This window comes from Neofelis nebulosa, chromosome 10 (assembly GCF_028018385.1).
Source record: "Neofelis nebulosa isolate mNeoNeb1 chromosome 10, mNeoNeb1.pri, whole genome shotgun sequence".
Lineage (NCBI taxonomy): Eukaryota > Metazoa > Chordata > Mammalia > Carnivora > Felidae > Neofelis > Neofelis nebulosa.
In genome coordinates, this window is record NC_080791.1 from 16,980,405 (window position 1) to 16,998,981 (window position 18,577).

At 59.6% G+C, this 18,577-nt stretch overlaps 1 protein-coding gene and 2 long non-coding RNA genes across 6 annotated transcripts in view; 2 read left to right on the top strand and 1 right to left on the bottom strand.

The window, feature by feature from the left end:
• LOC131486930 (uncharacterized) overlaps positions 1 to 988 on the top strand; it is a 292,256-nt gene extending 291,268 nt beyond the window's left edge. The window contains exon 8 of the long non-coding RNA XR_009249518.1: positions 724 to 988. This is a non-coding gene — a long non-coding RNA (uncharacterized LOC131486930). The remainder of the gene's footprint in view (positions 1 to 723) is intronic.
• The window catches only part of NECTIN1 (nectin cell adhesion molecule 1), a 93,676-nt gene extending 77,180 nt beyond the window's left edge, over positions 1 to 16,496 (bottom strand). Inside the window, exon 1 of one of the 4 annotated variants that reach the window (XM_058687044.1) lies at positions 15,481 to 16,492. In XM_058687044.1, the coding sequence (XP_058543027.1) occupies positions 15,481 to 15,559 (79 nt within the window). In that variant the 5' untranslated portion in view covers positions 15,560 to 16,492. Of the gene's footprint in view, positions 1 to 15,480 lie in introns of all 4 variants that reach the window. The other 3 variants (XM_058687042.1, XM_058687045.1, XM_058687043.1) reach the window with 3 other exon arrangements.
• A 118-nt stretch (positions 16,497 to 16,614) lies between these two features.
• LOC131486932 (uncharacterized) overlaps positions 16,615 to 18,577 on the top strand; it is a 30,476-nt gene continuing 28,513 nt past the window's right edge. Inside the window, exon 1 of the long non-coding RNA XR_009249520.1 lies at positions 16,615 to 16,893. This is a non-coding gene — a long non-coding RNA (uncharacterized LOC131486932). The remainder of the gene's footprint in view (positions 16,894 to 18,577) is intronic.

An 18,577-nucleotide genomic window follows, 5' to 3' on the forward strand; every position in this document is an offset into this window, starting at 1 on the left:
AGGAGGTTCTGGCTACAGTGAGACCCTGGACCAGTGGTTCTCACCTGGGGTGCCTCTGCCTCCCAGGGGACGTTTAGCAATGTCTAAAGGCATTTTTTTAAGTGTCACGCAGGGGGGGGGTGAGGGAGGACACTGCTGGCTTCTACTGGGTAGAGACCGAACGTCCTACAGTGCACAGGATAGTCCCACATAAAAAGGAATTATCTGGCCCCAAACGTCCAGATAGTGCTGGCTGGGGCTGAGAAACCCCGAAATGGACCATGGGGTCTGTACTTAAGTCACTAGCACCGGGGAGCTTGAGAGAGCTTCAGACAGAGCAGGGCTGTGACACATCACACTTCTTGCTCTGACAGGGGTGTGCGGGCTCCCCAGGAATGGGGAGAGGCCCCCAGGATGTCTCAGAGGGTGGTGGTTGTGGGCGGCGGAGGGGCCGCTTCAGCCACTCCTACTCAGACTCCAGGTCTCAGCCTCAAGGTCACTGCTCCAGGGCCCAGATTAGGGCCCCACCCCCACCCCACGTCCCCTTCAGAGCCCCGTGCCTAGTTTACTACACTCGGGAAATTCTCTGCACCGCTCTGTGCATCTCTGTGCCCAGAGAACAGGAATGACACCTGTTTGGAGCGCCGGGCCTCCCTACCAGCTCCCCGCAAAGGATTGAAACAGGTGGGAGAGGTTCCTCTTTCCCACCTCCCCATCCTCTGACCACACGCCTTATAAAAACAGGTCTCAAGGAACTGTTCCGGCACCCATCGGGTGGGATAGCACCAAGGATCCGGATGGAGGAGGAGGCCTGGAAACCCACACGGCCCAACAGCAAGTTTTCTAGCAGTTGGAGATGAAAATGTCGCCCCAAAGCCCAAGCTCAAGGACGCGTGGCCCCCTCTCCCGCTCACCCTGAACCTCCAATCCTGTTTCCACTTGGGGAGTCACCTGGTCTTCAAGTGCCCCCTGAGGCACATTAGCCTTTCAATAAAGCCTTGAATCTCTGTTTGAGCTGCTGAAAGCACTTTGTCTTGACACAAGGGACCTGGCACCTATAGATAAACATCTGTTGACTAACTGACCTCACCTAAAGGATTAGGGAAGCATTACCCACAGGGTCACCCCAGGACCCTGCCTGGCCAGCGGCAAGGTCAGCCAAGTGAGTCAACAGAGGCCAGATGCCCTGCTAAGGAGATGCCTTCTGGGGTGGTCGTGGGGCCCGCCCTCCCAGCAGGAAATATCTAGGGGCATCCAAAGAGCCTGTGGGGGGAGGCTGGCTAAAATAGGCCACTAATCTCTCTTGAAGATTAAATACCACACTGGCTCCAGGGACCAGAAACCAGCTGGGGGGGAGGGGACGGGGGGAGGTGGCGGCCCGGGGCAGGGGCGGAGGTGGGGGCTTCTTTTTCAGAGGCCTGGGCAGAGCCTAGAAGGTGGGGGTGGGGGAGCTGAAATTGGGGGAAAAACACCAATGATTAACCAGAGCTACTAATTATTAACCAGCTAGACTCTTGGACTTGAGCGCCCCATTTCTGGCTTCACCCCTTCACCGGTGTTGAATCCCAAGCATCCCTAGATCTCCCCGCCCCTCCTCCTAGCGTGGAGACTATCTCCAGGCCTGGCCTTGCATTTTATCTCCCGGTGCCCTTCCCAGAGGTGGCGGCTGCTATTGAATATCAACCCCCACTCCCAGCCCTGGGAGGGTGTCAGGAGAGACTAGGATGACAAGTGATTGAAACTATTATTTGGGGCAGGTCCCATGCTTAGTCTGGAGGACCCGAAGGGCAGCGGTCCTTGGGATCCATCCCCTCTGGGCCTCCAACCCCCACCCTCACCCTCTGGAGGGTAGCTCAGCCCCTTATCTCTCCCTGCTCAGCCTCAGGGTTTGGCAGAGGCCGGAGGAGTAGGGACAAGGAGGGAGGGGAGCTCCCAAATGTGCTGCTAGGGAGGGGTCTGGTGACAGGGAGGGTGGCAGGGATCGGGAAGCCTCGGGGACGGGGACGTGGGAGAAGGGGTTCCAAGCTGAGCCTCCCGGGCTTTGGGCAGGGGCACTGGGGCTGAGAAGGGCAGAGGCATGCTGGGGTTCAGGAGGGAGGCTGCTGGGTTACCTTCAGGATTCAGGGAAGCCCAGATGCTCCAGGGGCGAGAGCCTCATCTAACAACGGGCCACAGGAAGCCATGGTTAATTCAGTCTCAACTGAGAAACAAAGTGGGTCACAAGGGTCTGCCTACGGGCTATGTAGTGCCTGGATGGTACCGATGAGCTGCCTGCAGGGTGGTGGACCATATCACGGCCTCCGTATCACAGTGTCAGACAGCGGGGTGCGGTGCCTCACCCGGCCACATGCCCCAGCTCGCCCTTAGTGCCGCGACATGCCATGGAGCCGCTGCCCCATGTCGTGAGGCACTAATGGGCGACACGAGAGGCTGCCAGGAGATCACCCCATGTGGGCGTCCCTGTGGTGCACTGCCTCCCACGGTGACCACACCCATTCCAACTGGCCCCCACCCGTCCCCATCAGGGCACAGGCTGCTGGGAGAATTAGGGGCTGCTCCTGCTGTCTCCAGGGCGAAGTGACAGTGACGGCAGGCGGCCCCTCCCCACTGCCCTCCCCGCTGTCCTCCCTATGCCCTGAATCTGTGCAATATGCTCCCTTTCTCAGGCCCTTCTCTCCCCATCACCAACTTAATTCCTTAATTCCCGCTGGAGATAAGCGGATCTTTCACTGCAATTTATTGTTAATCCAAAGGAAAACAGGGTTCGGAAGGGGTGAGGTGGAGGTGGGGAGGCGTGAAGGCAGCCGACCCACTGTGCCAACTCCCGGATCCTAGGGTGGTTGTAGTGGCTGGGGAATCCTAGGCCAAAATCCTCGGGCAGGTCAGCCCGTATTTGGGGCATCACACCGGCCACTGGGGATCAAGAGAGCGTGTCAGACCTGGTCAAAAGCACTCGTGGGAGAGAAAACTGAGAGCTGGAGACCCTCTTTAATGCCTGAAGTATATCACGTGCAAGATCAGACGCGCTCCACACGATCCCAAGTGGGCAGAAGCAGGATTAATGGGTGGGAGCTTCAGGCATGCAGACTTCAGCTCCGTGCGAGGAAGAATCTGGGGCAGTGAGAGCTGTAGGGGCATCCACGTAGGGTGGTGAGTTCCCCATCGTTGGAGGTATTCATGCTGAAGCTGGATGTTCAACCAGCTGGTAGGGCTGCAGTTGAGGGTTTTAAGAAGGATCATTCAAGTCTCCTTCCAATGCCAGGTTTCTCCTGACTTACCCAGTCTATCCTCCACAGGGAAGGGAGTTATCTTCCCCTGCAGGGAAGGGAGGTACCCTAGCTGGGAGGCTCTTTTTGGACCCGAGGATGGGAGGGGAGGGGAGGGGAACGCATAGGCTCAGAAATTTAACCCGCCTGCAAGGGGGCAGGAGAAGGCACTCCCTGTCCCTAGCCCCTTCACAGCCCAGCAGGGAAGGCTTAGGAGGAGTGATAGGTTTACTTGGGCCGACCCTACAAGGCCCCAGCTCCTTCTCTCCATCTCCCAGCCAGGCCACTGTCCTGTGGCCACTAAGAGAGGGCACCCTCAGCTGTCACCTGCTGTGTGTCAGGTCAGAGGGCAGGTGCCGTCCCCTGTTAGGCCAAGTTGAGGAGTGACAGGAACTCAGCCGAGGGACCCCTGCGGTGTGCTGGGCCAGGCTGCCCGGTCCCAGGGAACTGCCCCTCCCCTCGATGGAGGCTCCCCGGGCCAGCAGCACCTAACAATAACCAAGTGGTGTGCAGGCTCGCTCTGGAGCAGGCACTGTGTTCATCACACCACATGCATTATTTACCTTTTCTAAACCTCTCATCATCACATCCCTGCTTTCCAGGGAAGGGAACTCAAGTTTAGAGGAGACGAGACCCAGATACGCGTGAGGGCGCACGTAAGTGATAAGAGACGGGGACCACGTGGTTCCAATGCAGCCGGTGGGTTCAATTTGCTGGGGAGGAAACAGTCAAACCAGTTGTTTGCGATCCTATAGACAAAACAATTATCCAAGATTGACCTTCTGCATTCTCTAACTGGCGGCTGGGGGGCAGTGCAGACCCTGCCTCTGACGGTCATCGTCTTTGATTGCCTGCCTCTCCCCCCCCCACTTCCTGCCCCTGCCCCCCAGTATCCAGGCTCTGCCCATTCCCCTCCCCCAGCCGGGGGAGAGCCCCCTACCTCCGTGGGGGAGAAGATGGCAATCAGAGTCTAATCGGGAGCGCGCGCGCGCACACACACACACACACACACAGACACAGACACACACACACACACACACACACACACACACACACACACCATAAACCTCTCTCATACACACACAGAGGACATAAAAACACTTGTAAAGAAACACATAAAGCAGCACAAATTATCATTACAGCTCGAGCTGTATACACAAGTGCCGAGGGGGTAGGAGTGATGGAGTGAGAAGGTGGGAGAGGAGAATCGAGCCATTTCCTGGGCAGGATGTTTCTGAGTCGGGGGGGGGGGGGGGGCACTGGTCCCCAGCAAAGTGGCCTGGTGGCTCTGTCTGCCCCTGCTCCAGGCTCTCTGGGAGGAAGGGGGAGCCACAGAGACCCTTCCCGCTTATCGCTGCCACAGTGCCAAGAGGTGGGTCCTACGGACGTTGCGGCCTCCCTCCCCCATTGCCACCCCCTTGGTAGGGGCAGGGAGGCCCATCATCTGACTGTGGGGAGGTGACTCAGGTTGGGAAGGGTGCCGGGTGGGCTGGGGCAGGCACGGGGAGCAGGGGGCTGTTGCCTAAGTTCCCCAAAGGCCCATCCATCAGCCTAATGGAGATAATCAGAGTGCTCAGCCGGCCCAGGACACTGATTACTCTCCGGGCACCATAAACACAGGGAATAAATCTGGGAAGGGGCTGGGTAGGAGGGCGGCTCGGTAGCAGGGCTGGCCACCCTGCCTGGGAAGGGGGAGGCAGCCCATCCATCATTCTGAGAGATGTAGCTATCTAGGCCAATGAGATGGAGGACAGTTCGGGGGGCGGGGGAGGTGGGCAATCATAATAAAATAATCCGGTGCAGTGTGGCTGCTGTGCTCTGATCTTATATACACTCAGGAGGAGGCTGTCCCTGCCCCTGCTTCAATTTTTACCCAGTAGCCACCGCAGGAAGCTTCTGCCACTGACACCAAACTCTCGGAGGACATCTGGCCCACAGGGTAGAGAAGAGGGGCACGGAGGTGGTGTGGCTCGAGGGTGCGGCTGGGCATCCGCGGGCCGAGGGCAATGCGGGTCCCTTGGTGCCGACAAAGGGCGCTCCTCCTTAGGTTTGGATGGGGGCCAGGTGGGTCCGGAGCCCTCCATCCTACTATTCCTTCCAAGCACTTCCTGGGCGCCGGGCAGATTCCGGGCCCAGGAACCAATCGCATAGCGCTGGCCTGTGTCTGGGCCACAGAGGCCGCGCCGTAATTCAAGCTAACGGAGCATGGATAATCTAGAACAGCAGAGGGTCTAGGAGGAATTTCTCTTTGGCGTCGAAACCTATCAGATGACTGTTTTGCAGCCCAGTTACCCTCCTAATTAAGCAAGTTTGTGAGGCCTGAGTCCACGTGGTGATGTGCGGGGTCAGGGTGTGCCGAGCGGAGCATCGGCCCGGGGTCACCCTCCAGAGGACAATCTGCATGTGAGCGATCTGGAGGTCGCTTAGTCCTCAGCCACAACGTCCAGAGAGTGTTTTGATTTTTCTGCTCCCACGACCCTCTTCCCTGGGATAGTTCTCTAAGCCGGCTCCGTGGCTGCCAGGCCTCTGTCCTCAGCTCCCTGCTCTGAACCTGCCTGGGGCAGAGGAAGCACCGGCCCTTTCATCCCAGGGGATCAAAGCAGCCAGCACAAGTGAACACCCTAAATCCTCCCCACCTCCCCAGGTAGGGGCCCCTCCCTTGCCATCTTTTGGGACCTCTGGGTGAGGGCCTGCGAGACCAGAACCTTCCAGAAGCTTTGGATAGGCACTGGCATAGGATCAGCTTGCTGAGCTGCGGACCCACCCAGGACCAGGGGCTTGCCTGGGAACACCCGCTGCGGATAGTTCCAGGCGGCTTCTTTGGGAGAAGCTGTTCCACCTGGCCCTAGTCTCGTTAGTGAAGCATGGGAGGAGCCCCCCCTCCCCCCGCAGGTGGCATCAGTGATACCCAGAAGCTCGGATGAAACAGTGATGACATTGAGACATTTCTTTCCAGCCGAGCCACATTCACACTCCCAAGAGAAAACAGGGACTGCAGTGGAATCTACCAGCAGGGCAATGGTTGTTACTTCGAGCACCTGTAAGGTATCCAAGGACACAGTAATGACCACCGAGACTCTGATGATGGGCACTAATAACCTCACCCGCTCCAGGGCCGCACCAGGTTATTCCTGCGCCATCAAAGGGAGCAGGGGGCGCTGAGCGATATACGAGGGTGGTGGGCATCCCGGACGCAGGGTCTTGTGTTAGTCCAGGAGTGGTAAGCCGTCTTTCTCCGTCACCCATCCACCCAGGAGAGAGGCAGCTTAGCTAAGCGGTATGATCGCGGACACTGGGCCCGACTCCCTGGATCTGAATCCCGACTCTGCCTCCTAGTAGCTGTGGGACCACGGGCGGGTGGCCTAACCTTTGCCTGGGCCTCATCTTTCCACGTGTGAAAAAAGGGAGAAGAGAAGGGCCCTCTACATGAGTGGTAATGAAGATTAAGTCAGTGATTACATGTGAGGTGTTTATAACGGTGTCGGGCACCCAAGAAGTCTCAATATAAAGTTTGTTATCACCACCATCGTCATCAGCTGCCCAAACAACCAACCATGTATCCACCTGGCCCACGATGTGGCCAAGCCTGTACTAGGCCCTGGGGACACCGAGATCCATCAGCAGTGGACTTGTCCTTTTGGAGCTCTTGGTCTTGGGGAGAAGAAAAACCCCAGGCTCAAATAACTATACAGCAAGATGCAGAGTGGTTAATGCCATAGGGGGGCATGGAGGAGGTGCCAGGGGGCTTTGAGATGGGAGAGGTTATCCCCAGCTGGGAGAGGGGGTGGGTCACGAGGTTCATGACAGAAGTGGCTCTTGATCTCAGTATTTAGATATGGGAAGGAAGGGAGAACTTTAGGCGGTGGGGGCGGGGGGGGGGGTGCTGGCATGTGCAAAGGCACTGAGGTGGGAAAACGTGGGACATGAATAGAGGGGTGTGTGGCTGGGTGGGCCTGGTGTGGGGGGGAGGGCAGTGAGAGAGGAGCTAGGGAGGGGGTAGCCATCGGATGCTTCTGGGCCTGTGAGCGTCTTTCTCACGTGCCCTTCAGGTGTATCCATCCAAGAAGCAGTGTGAGCAGACTGGAGCCAGAGAGCCAGGAGGCAGGGGCTGTGGCAACAGTCCCGTGAACAAGGGCGCTACTAACAGCCCCTCCCGAGGTGGGGCCCATATCAAGTGGTGGCAAGGCTGGCTTGGCTCTGAGGCACCTTCTCTAACTTTCTTTGTCCTAGCAGGCTGGCAGCATTTGCCCACAAGATACCAGGACTGAGGGAGGGCGTGCTGGGGGCGCGGCTCGGGCCCCAGGAACCAGAGCGCATGGAGGCAGCCTCACCGATCCCCCTTGGGGCCAGCACTCCAGACCGGCTGGAGACTAGGGCCCTACGGGGGAGCCCCAGGAGCTAGTACAGGTCTCTAGTCCCCTTTTCTCCAGAGCGAGGCGGACTCGCGTCTGCCCAAACAGATCGGCCCTCCCAGCTCCGCTGACTCATTTGGCGGGCAAACCAGCTCATGCGCCAAAGCGTGGGCTGGCCTGTGTGACCCTCCATGGAAGCGTACCAAGTGAGCTCGTGTGCGCTAAGAACAAGTTATTTGCGCCTGTCGCTTACTTTTCCTCCACAAGACGGAGGTACCAGGAAGGGGCGAGCTTTCCTTTGCTCTGGGCTTGTTTTTTATGGTGATGACCACTGAGCCCCGGTGGTATTCTGGTGACCAGCAGGTATATGCGGAGGATTGTAGGAAAAGAGAGATCAAGATAAAGCGGAGAGGGGAAGGCAGAGGCAGAGAGGAGCCGGGCTGTCGCCAGGCACTCGACTCTGCTGAGCGAGAAATAATCCCGGCTCTGGTGGGGAGAACCCCATGACGGCACCCAAGCCTCCGTCACAGCAACTGTGGACAAGTTACCCCACCTCAGGGAGAGGTGTGAGACCGGTGAGACCCTGTCCTAGCTGTCAGGTGACAGAAGTGCATCTTCAGGGAGGAAAAATATTTCCACCGTGGGGTCCCCAGGTCTCCACCCCCACGGGGCAGGAGGATGGGCCAGGATTCTCAAGCCAGGGTGGCCGTGAGGAAGCCAAACTCATCTCTACTGCTGGGATGTGACTCTCAGACCTACGGGTGAGCGTGGGGAGCCGTCCCCTGACCCCAAGGCCCCCCTCCGCAGGATGGTGTTTTGCTAAGCTTCTCAGCCAGCTCGTGCCAGACAAGGCAGGCTCCTACGAACAGCCCTGGAGGGAGCGTGTGCTTCTCCCCTTCAGGCAGGGGACAGAACTGGGGATTCGAGTGGGCAGGAGGGAACCTGTGTTTGCAGCTTTGGGGAGCACACATTCCAGGACAGGGAACGGGGAGGCAAAGAACTCCATTTAAGCCCACAGATCGAACTCCAACTCCCAATGGGACCTTCTCATGCCCATGGCCACTGGCCTGCTTTGCTTCCTGGGCCACGCCTGCCGCTGTCTCCCCGTGGAGCTACCAGCCAGTGGAACTAATGTCCTCTAATGAGATCCGGGCCAGAGTGGCCGGGCGGGTTTTATTGTCTGTGGCTTGGTAATGAGACTCCTCATAAACTGGGAATGACATTGGGGTCTGTGCAGGCCAGAGCGGGGCGGGGAGTGGCCCAGGAGAGGGAGTCCGCTCTGCCTGCCAAATCTCACCCCTTCCCCTCTCTGTGGCTCTGTGCGTCCGCGTGCTCTCGGAGCGCCACTCTCTGCCCCAGTGCCTGCCTGTGCCCTGGGGCTCTGTTCTCATACCTCAGGGCCCTGCCCATGTCTCAGGCTAGATCTCCAGGGGGGTGATGCTCTAGCTTCCAGAGGGACACTGTTCTCCCTGGCTCCCCTAGCTGTTCTTGCTGGGCGTGCCGACCTGGGCTCCACGGTCAGCTCCCTCCGGCTGGGCCACCCTCCAACCTACGTCCTCCCCTTTTCCCTCCATTCCCCAGGGAGCTCTGGCTTGTTGTAGGGGGAGAATGGTGGTGGCTGGTGAAGTGAATGACCGTCTCACGGGACACGTTCTGTGGTGGCCCGGCTCAGCCTCTTCTGTATCTGTGCATCTCAGCCTGTGTCATCTCCCTCATCTACTGGATTTGAAGTCACAAGTTCTGGCACCTGATTTGGCCTCCCTGGCTTGAGATGGTCAGCAAATGACTAAGCCTGACTCACTTTCCTCATCTGTGAAATGGAAGGGCCAGGAATACCATTCTCCCGGGGCTACTGGGAGGATCGGCTGGAGCCACGAGCCGTAAAGAGCGCCACAGACATTTTTATTATTGGGGGCGAAAGGATTCCATCTGCAACCGGAGAAGCTGGAAGAGGGCTTCCCGCCAGTGAGAAGGGGGTGACGCCAGGAGGGATGCTCTATCTGGCTGTACCGTCTTGCCAGATGAGTGGGCTGCGGGAGAGAGGGTCGTGCTGCCCACCCTTCCCCCAAACGTGGAATTTCGAAGGAAGGCAGGGGCTGAGCCCCAGGCCCTCCCTGCCGGCCCCGGCTTCTACCACAGCCAGTACTCCAGATGTAGCCAGGGAGTGAGGAGGGTGCCGGGGAGAGCCCCTGGTGACAGGCTGCAGAGCAAAGACCACACAGCACCTGCTGCTTGTGAGTACATGACCACCGGGGTCGGGCGCGCAGGTGCCTGGAGCCCACCAGGCCATCTGAGCCCCTAGGGGCTGCTGCAGCCCCTGCCCTCATTTCCAGGCGGGGCTCAATGAGCAGCTCCCGGTTGGCGACAAGGGAAGAGAGGTCAGCACTGGGCAGACAGCTGAGTGGCTCTTTCTCAAGGGAGTACAAAGTGGCCACTGCCCAGCTGGCAGCTGAGAGGGCGCCGGGACCACTCAAGAGGACGGGCGTGGAGAATAGGAGTAGCTGCCACTTTACTGCATGTTTATCACAGGCCGGGCGACGAGCTAAGCACTTTTCATACTTTATTGTCCATCTACACTTCACAACCTCCTCTGGAATCTGTATTAACAGAAACCCATTTTACAGATGGGAAAAACTGAGGCTTACAAAGTAACTTAACCAAGCCCACTCAGCCAGCAAGTAGGAGAGCTGGGATTCAAACCCAGTCCACCTGGCTGCACTCTGCTGTCTCACTATGCTGGGTGGCCACGATGGGGTCCTCCCTAGGCTGCAGGGAGAGGACCCAAGCCGTCTACCGCTCTCTCAGAACTAGGGCCCGAGACCGCTGTTGCCTTGCCCTAGAAGACTGTGAAAGGCACAGATCCCATGAGCCCGGGGTGGGGCGGGGGGGGGGGGGGGAATACATACCATTGCTCCCCTCCCCCATTCAAGGATAAACCTTGGGATTATCCACTGCCCTAAAGTAAAGAGCCCGTCATCTGCCACCAGGAAGACTTCCTTTGTGTCCTTGTCGGGTCTCTCCTATTACACTGTGTTCATCTGAACTTCGGGAACGGGTCAGGGTTCAGGTGCTAGGCTTGATGTGTTTTCTTCCAACCTCCTCCCTCCCCCCACCTCCCAGATCAGCACAATCCAGAGTTTCAAGGGTTAACTGGACTAAGGGGTGTTATCTCCAACGCAGGGCATTCCCTCTGCAAAGTGATCCCTGCTCAGATCTTAAGTTACCTCCTGCCCCCGCCAGCACATCTGCTGCTGGCTCCGCGGACCTGGTCTCTATGGAGAGGGGCGGGCATCGTGGGGGAGAAACACCTGCCAGCCGGTCTTGGGCACGGGGTCCTGGGTTCCCAGGACAGGCAAAGTTCTTTCCTGCCTCTCGCCCCTCATTCCTTCTCAGGGGGCTCTCCCATTCTGCTGCACGGAGCCCAGGGTGGTTCCAGGCACGTGTATGTTGCCGACCTGAGTACGCCTGTGGTTGGTTCCACGGGGCTATTTTCGTGGAGGACCCAAACCCGCACTCCTGCCCCTTTTAAAATGCCCAGAGTCGGCCACCTTTCTCCTCAGATGATCCCCTTTCCCCCAAGTGTTCAGGCACAAAGTAAAGATGCCCAATGAGTAGCTGCAAACCTATCTCCCGGGGCTCCTCCCAGCCTTCTAGGGATCTGGAGAAGCCCTGGGGCAAGCCGGGCCCCAGTCGACACCAGGATCCAGATACCATGTGCCAGGGAGACAAGACAGGAAAGTCTCCTTCCTCACCAGGTGAGCATGCAGAGGCCCAGTGTAAAGCCAAGGGCAAGAACAGAAAAAGAAACCAGTGTAAAGGCTTGCCGCTCTCAAAGGACCCAGCAGCCCACCTGGCAAGTCCTAGGTCTCTTCCCCAAATCACCTCTCTGACCCTGTGACATCAACACAGGTCTTATCAAGGCTCAGAGCCACTCACAAAATCCTAGTGGGAAAGACAGAAGAGATCAGTTATACGTGAATATACACCTGATATACAGTTATAGCCCTCGTCCCGTGCCGACCCACAGCCACCAGCGCCCAAGACCTCCTTGCCCTCGCGCCCGTGGGTCTGCCCGTGCACAGGGGATTGCAGATCACTGACGCAAGCACACAAAGCCTGGCACGTGTGTGTGCCAATCCACACGGATGGTGAGACGATATGCAGGCTGTCAGAAATGTCACCGCCGGAGCGCCACAGCTGGCTGGTGTCCAGTCTAGTCCGGCACGCGGGCTGACGGTCAGAGTCAAAACAACAACAACGACAACGACGGTAAAACAGGCGAATACACAGGTACCCCCTCGGTCTGTCTCTCCCCCAGGTGGGAGCCACTCAAGTTACCAGGTTGACCAGGAAAAGATACAATCAGGAAAATCGAAGGTATATTCACACCTCCCTCGGGTGTTTTCTGTTTGTGCCGAACAATGAACGTAAGTCAGCTGCTAAACAATGGCAGTATCGTAAGACGCAGCAACGGGGGCAGACCCTCTGCCCGTGCCCCGGCCCCGCGCCACCCCCTGCCCCCCCAAGCCTGGCCCACTTGCTCGCTTGCTGAGCCATCGGCACCAGGGTTCTGCTGGCTGGCATGACCGCCCTGGCAGCATTCAACGGGGTCCTGGGTCAGGAAGTGGCTAACGAGTAGGTGGGTTCATTGTGCAAAGCTGAGTGGCTGAGACGGGAACTGGTGTCATCATCTTGGCCGGCATCGGGCAACAAGGGACCACCTGTCCCCCTGAGCCACAGATATTCAGGCTCAGAGATGCCTTACGGGCTGCTCAGCCAGGGCTGCGGGGCCCAGGCTCTGCAAGATCTTCTCCTCCCCTCCAGCTTGGACTGTCAGGCCTTGAATCTGATTCTGAGACACTCTCTACAGCGCAGCCTCCAAAGCGGGCACTGAGATTGCTGCTCGCACACGCTGTAATCCCCAGGCCGGCAGAATTGGTTTTGCCATAATGTCCTGCCCAGCAAGCCTGAGCACATCACTGTCTGTGAGAAATAGGGAGAGAGGAAAATAGCCCAGCAGCTCCGACACTCGGAGTTTTGAAGGAAACCACCTTCTGCAGGCTCTGTACAGACTGCAGAGAAGGGATGTGCCGCGGGCCCGACAGGTCTTCCGAGGGTGTGCACGACACCTGGGGTGTGTGTTCTCTTTCCAGACAAAAGGTTTGGGGAAGCCAATTAGGGAGGGTGTGGTGTAGGTGGGACACCGGCTCTGTGCACCTGCTTCTAAGGCAGGTTCTCTGCCTCCTCCCCAGGGCTCCTCCTGTCCCTCTTCGGGGGTGTAGTCCCTATGCTCCACTGGCCATCTCCTCTGAGTTGACCTGTAGGAACCACAGACTGTTATCTCCGAAGCTTGTGGGCTTTACCACCCAGCCTGGTAAAGGCTGTGTTGTTGAAAACATACTTCTGTGTTTACACATCAATAGCCAGATTGAGTGTTTTTATTTTTTTTTTTTAGTCAGGGGGCCATCGCACACACTGGGGGCTGCCCCCACCTGCTTCGCCCCAGAGAGAGGACCTCTCTTTGCCCTCCATGCTCCCTGACACAGCCCAGGAGAACCCAGAAAAGAGCATCCGGCTGGCAAGTCTCCAGAGAGGGGCAACAGAAAGCACTCAGGAGGGAGCTGGCGAGTGGTGGAAAGTGGGGTGTGGGCAGGCAACTTCTGAGCCCCCCAGCCTCCATCCAGTGTCAGAGGGGCACAACCACACCCGCCCACCTCCCTTTCCAGGGGCACAGGGCACACAGGCGGGTGTGCGAGGGAGCTTGGCCAGCGGGGGGGATGAATTCTGGCTGCCCCTGATGCCACCCCGGCCATAACAATGACAGTCGACCGAGGAGGGCTTAAGTGCCTGAGTTGTAGTTCTCTGTCTGCATCCTACCCCTCAATCTGCAGTTTTGGGGAGAGGGGAGTGTCTACACTGAGCCAGGTGAGACTGCCATCTCCCTGACCCCACTTCCTGAGTGGGGTGGAGCAGGGCAGGCTTCCAGCCCCCCAGAGGAGTTAACCACTATGTACCTCAAAGCTGGGGGAAGAGAACAACGAAAGGAGTGGAAAAGGGGGTGAGTCCATTCTTTGCCCCCAAGCCTTTCCACTCTTTGTCCGATGGGAATGAGGTTAACCCCTGGTGTGCCAGACCAGCTAGAGCTCCCCAAAAGCTCTCCTTTCCCTAGCATCTGGGTGTGGACACTATGCAACTGAAGGGTTCCCAGAAGCTCACCGCACCCCCCTTCCCGTGGTCAGAGAAGTCCTAGGGCCTAAGCTCTGGCTGGCTTCCCAGGAGGTCCGGTGTGAGAGAAAGACCTCTCACTCACCACGACCACCCTGCGGGGGAAGGGGGGTCGACTCAGGCCCCTAGAAATGGATAATGCTGCTTGTGTGCCCTAGAATTCCCGCCCCCCACCTAGCAGGGCAGCACCCCACAGGCTGCAGGGGTGGGGGCACCATGGTGCCGGCCTCCACAAAGTGCTTTTGCTACCATAGGCCATTCAGCCAGATCGGTGGAGCCCTGGCAGTGAGCTGGAGGCAGAAGGGGCATAGAATTGAATGAGGCCAGGTTCCTGCCTTCCAGGGGTACACCCCAGCCCCGGACCGCGGGCAGCCAAGCTCGCCCCCCGGGGTAACAAACTAGCCCGCGAGTCTGCGGCACCGCTGCCGGCGGCGCTCCAGATGTGATATTCTTGCCCCATGCGGAGCTGGTCTCTCCCTACTGCGACCCCTTATCCTAAGGCCAGACCACGTGCTCCAGCCAACCCCCGCCCTCCCCCACAAAACCCCCCCATCTAGCCCGGGCGGGAGGTCGTCTCAGGTTTCCTCCCGGAGGGCTGGAGGCACCCCTACCCCCACCCTGACCCCCGCTGGTGTCACCAGCTACCGTGGGAGCCTAGCAGCTTCCCCAGGGACACAAAGGGTTAAACCCAGGCGAGGGGACTCGGTCGGATTTGCCTCCTAAACGCATTTTCCAGTTCATTCCCCAGCACAATACGCCGGGGCCGGTCCCAGCCTCCGCCCCCACCCCACCCGTCAGATGGGCCACCGCGGGCCACCCCAGGGTCGGGCATCGGGTTAACCCCTCGGCCGCCGGCCGCCTCGAGGAAGGACACGCGGGGCAGCCTCGGGAAAGTGGGTCATGCAGCCACCTGGCTGGCACCGAGCCCGCGGCGCTTCCTCCGGGGAGAGCCCCCAAACCCGGCGCGGAGTTCCGAGGCGAAGTCCGGCTCGCGCAAGGCGGGGAGGCTGCGAGCCCGCGCGGCCCGGGCCTCACCCACCGGGATAGGAACCGCAGGTGAGCGAGAAGCTGTCTCTGACGCAGGAGCCGGCTCTCCGCGCCCGCGTGTGGCTGCGTGGGGCGGGAGGGGGCCCGAGCGCGCGGAGCCGTCTGGCGAAGGGGCCGGCGACAGAGACGAAGCCCCCCTGCCATCCTCCAAACCCGCAGCCCACCAGCTCCGAGACTGACGCCCTCCCCCTGGGGCTGTTGTCTCATACCCCGAGACGGCGATTACGGTGATTATTTTGCATTTATGTAACATGCAGTGTTTCCAAACTGCTTCCCGAGCTGAGAGCTGGTTATTAAATAAATAGAACGCGATTACATATTATTATTTTTGTGAAAAACAGAGCGGAGAAAGTGCTTTCTTGCTACACAGAGACGTGCATCCGACTGCTTCCCTGCAGGGCAGGCTGTGAGGCTTCTCATCCTCTCTTTCTCCGCCGTGCCACCCGCACCCCCCTTACCTAAGCCGTGACCCAACTTTTCTGCCCCCTTCTGCTGCCTGTAACCCAGACGTGCCCGCCGTCCAGCTCCCAGCCTCGGGAAGGCATTGGATGGTGGCGGGGAAGGTGGGGGGGGGGGGGGGAGAGTGGAAGGCAGAGGAGGAACGCGCTTACCTGGGAGGAAGAATGCGGTCAAGCCGAGAGCGAGTCCCCACCAGCGTCCAGCGGCGCCCGCAAGCCCCATCCGAGCCATCGGGGTCCGGGGGTCCGGCGAGAGGGGCCGCGAGGAGAGCGCTCCCCGCGCTCCAGAAACCAGCCCGGAAGACGAAGGCCGATCGCTGCCGGCCGCCGGGCGCTCCGAGGATCCAGGTCAGCCGCAGCCGTCGGCCGGGGCGGGGTGGGCTGGGTGGGATCCGCGCGGCCGCAATCCGGGCCCCGGGCCGCCGGCGGCTCAGAGGCTCGGTGGATGCCCGCCGCAAGTTGCACGAGTCATGCCCCCTTCTCCTCCTCCGCTCTCCTCCCCGTGCCGGTCCCCGCCCTCTTCTTCCACGCAGAGCCGGGCTGGGGAGAGGGACCCACCCCCGGCGCGCCCGGCTGCCCGGCTGCGCGGCGCGGGCTCCCGGCCCCCGGCGCGCTCACACCCTCCCGCTCGGCTCCAACTTGCAGGCGTCCATGGCCGGCCGTCCTCCGAGGGCGGCGGGACGAGCCCAGGCGGCGGGCGGGCGGCGCGGTGGGCTCGGGGCCCAGGCGGCGGGCGGGCGGGCGGGCGCGCGGCTCGGCTGCTCGGGCGGTGCGCCTCCGCGCGCGGAGGGCGAGCCGGGTGCGCCGCGCGTCCCCCCCTCCCCGCGCCGCCGCCGCTCGCGCTGCCGGGTCCCGGCCGACCCGCAACAATGTGGAGCTGCCCGGGCGCCGAGTCGCGCCGCGCTCGCCGCTCTCGCTCTTTCTCTCACTCGCCGAGCTCCAGCCTCTCAGCCGCTCTGCCCGTGATGTCAGACCGAGGGGGAGGGGTTAGCGTTAACTCCCTCCTGGCTCCGACGCGCGGCCCGCGCCCGCCCGGCCCCGGCCCGGCCGCGCGCACCTTCCGGCCCCCGGCGGAGGCGGGTCCCGGGCGAGGGCCGTGGGGTCGGCCGCGGCCCACTGTCTCGGGAGGTGCCCCTTCGGTCGCCTTCCCGCCCGGGCGAGGGCCGGAGGGCTAGCCGCCCTCCTCCTCGCTGACAAAGGGAGGCAGTGACCCCTAGCGGCCGGCGTGGGGGGGAGAAGCCGCTCGGTGGGGGTGGAGTTAAGATGGGGCGGGGGTGGGGGCTGTGGAGGAGCGAGCGTGCAGTATGGAGCCTCCTGGATCTGGCGAAGTCCAGCTGAAAGGGCGTCTGCAGGCCCTCTACGCCAGCCTTGGCCCCATTTTACAGATGCGGAAACAAAGGCCCAGAGGAAGGGAAGGCGACTCGCCCAGAGGCACGAGCTTGGACTAGAACCCGAGAGCCAGAGCTCCCCCCACCCCTCCTCTGCATCTCCTGAACGCTGAAGGGAGAGGCAGCTCTGCGGGGACGACCGGAAGCTGCCAGAGAAGTCGGTGGTGGGCATCCGTGGGTGAGATGGGGCCACCGAGGTTTCTGGCCTTTTCTAATCTCCGCCGCTTTTCAGGGGTCTCCTCTCCCGAGACTGAAGCCCCCTCCTCTTCTGAAGTCAGCGGGAAACCGAGCTCTGCTTCCTCTGCCAGAACCTTGGTTTTGAGTGATTTGCAGAAATCCCGCGAAAGTGACCCATCCAGTCAGTGTCCGCGGCAGGGCAGGGACTCTCCAGTCCATCCTGTTCACCACCCACCACACTGGGGTGTGTTTGGCTTCCTGCCAAGGGGGCTGGACCTTCAGGGCCCTCGGCAGCCAGAAGCCTGCCCTCTGTGCCTTCTCTGTGGACGTCCTACCCTCGTCCTGCACCCTGGGAGTAGGCAGACAGACAGACAGACAGACGGTTTCCCACCAGAAGTTCTCCCCAGATGTTTGACCAGATAATGCTCCCTTTGCCCATTGCTGCCATTTGCCCAGCGGGTAGGAGCCAGAGGAAGCGCCAGTTTCTGATAACGTGTAAATACCAGTTCCTGGGTGTAGGAGGAACAGAAGGAGGATGGGCAAGGAGGGCACCATTTTCTCACTTTTGGGGATCTGGCCCTGGAGTGTCTCTTGTTTTCCTGCCGAAGTGGTCTAGTTTGGCACTCACGTGGACGTTTGTGCCCTCGTGTGTATATCTTCTACATTTAACAAATGTAATCGAACTGTCTTTGTGCCAAGCAGTGTGCCAGGCTTGGAGATATAGAGACCTTGTCATTGCCCTAAAGGCACAACATCTAGTTGGGGGGGGGGGGGTGGCAAAGGGAGAAGACAGATATAGAAACAGATATTGTATTTAAATAAGTATTTAACGTGTGTAGTGTGTCCCAGGGGTGCACACCCAGGATTTGGTGGGTTTTGGAGAGGGTGCTGAGTTCAGCCTGGGGTGGGATGGGGATCAGGAAAGGCTTCTGGGGAGCAGCGACACGGGCTGGTGAGTCATCTGGTAGGTATGTACTGGAGTGGGGAGGCATTGAGGAGACTGGATTTAAGGTTGGGGGAGGTCCGTGTAAGGAAAGGCACGAAGACCAGCAATAATTGGGGGAGTAGGACCCACGAACTGGTTGTAGCCTGAGCCTAAGACTTGGGGAAGGCCTGTGGGTCTGTGAATGTCTGGGGGACCACCAGGAGGTGGAGCCCAGTCCGATGGTAGCTACCTCCTCTCTGGCCCGGAAGTACTTTAAGGGCCAGGGCTCAGTTGGTTCATTGCTGTGGTCTGAGACTCTGCCTGGCGTATTGTAGGAGACGAATGGATGGGTTCGAGAGGGTCATTCCAGATGCACCAGTACCCACCAGTGCCCTGCGCATGTTCTCCAGCCTCTTCATCCTTGGCTAAGGCTTCTCTGATCTGCTCTTAAATGAGCTTCCAGAGAGGGTGTGTCTGGGGGTTAGCATGGCTGTCTGGGGATGGGGTTGGGTGGAAAAGAAGAAGACAAGTAAATGAGATAGTATGGTCATTCACTCATCACCTTTAAACAGACCCTGAAATATGCAAAGCACCAAATAGGTGCCATGTGTGTGTGTGTGTACTGGGTTACAGGGGACAGATAAGAGAGCCAGGGGAGGCACAGAGGAAAATAAGATAGAGATTGTTTACTCAGAGAGTAGACAGATGTCTTTCTGAGTGTCTACTGTGCTAGGCACTGACGGGACGAAAGTGCACAGCC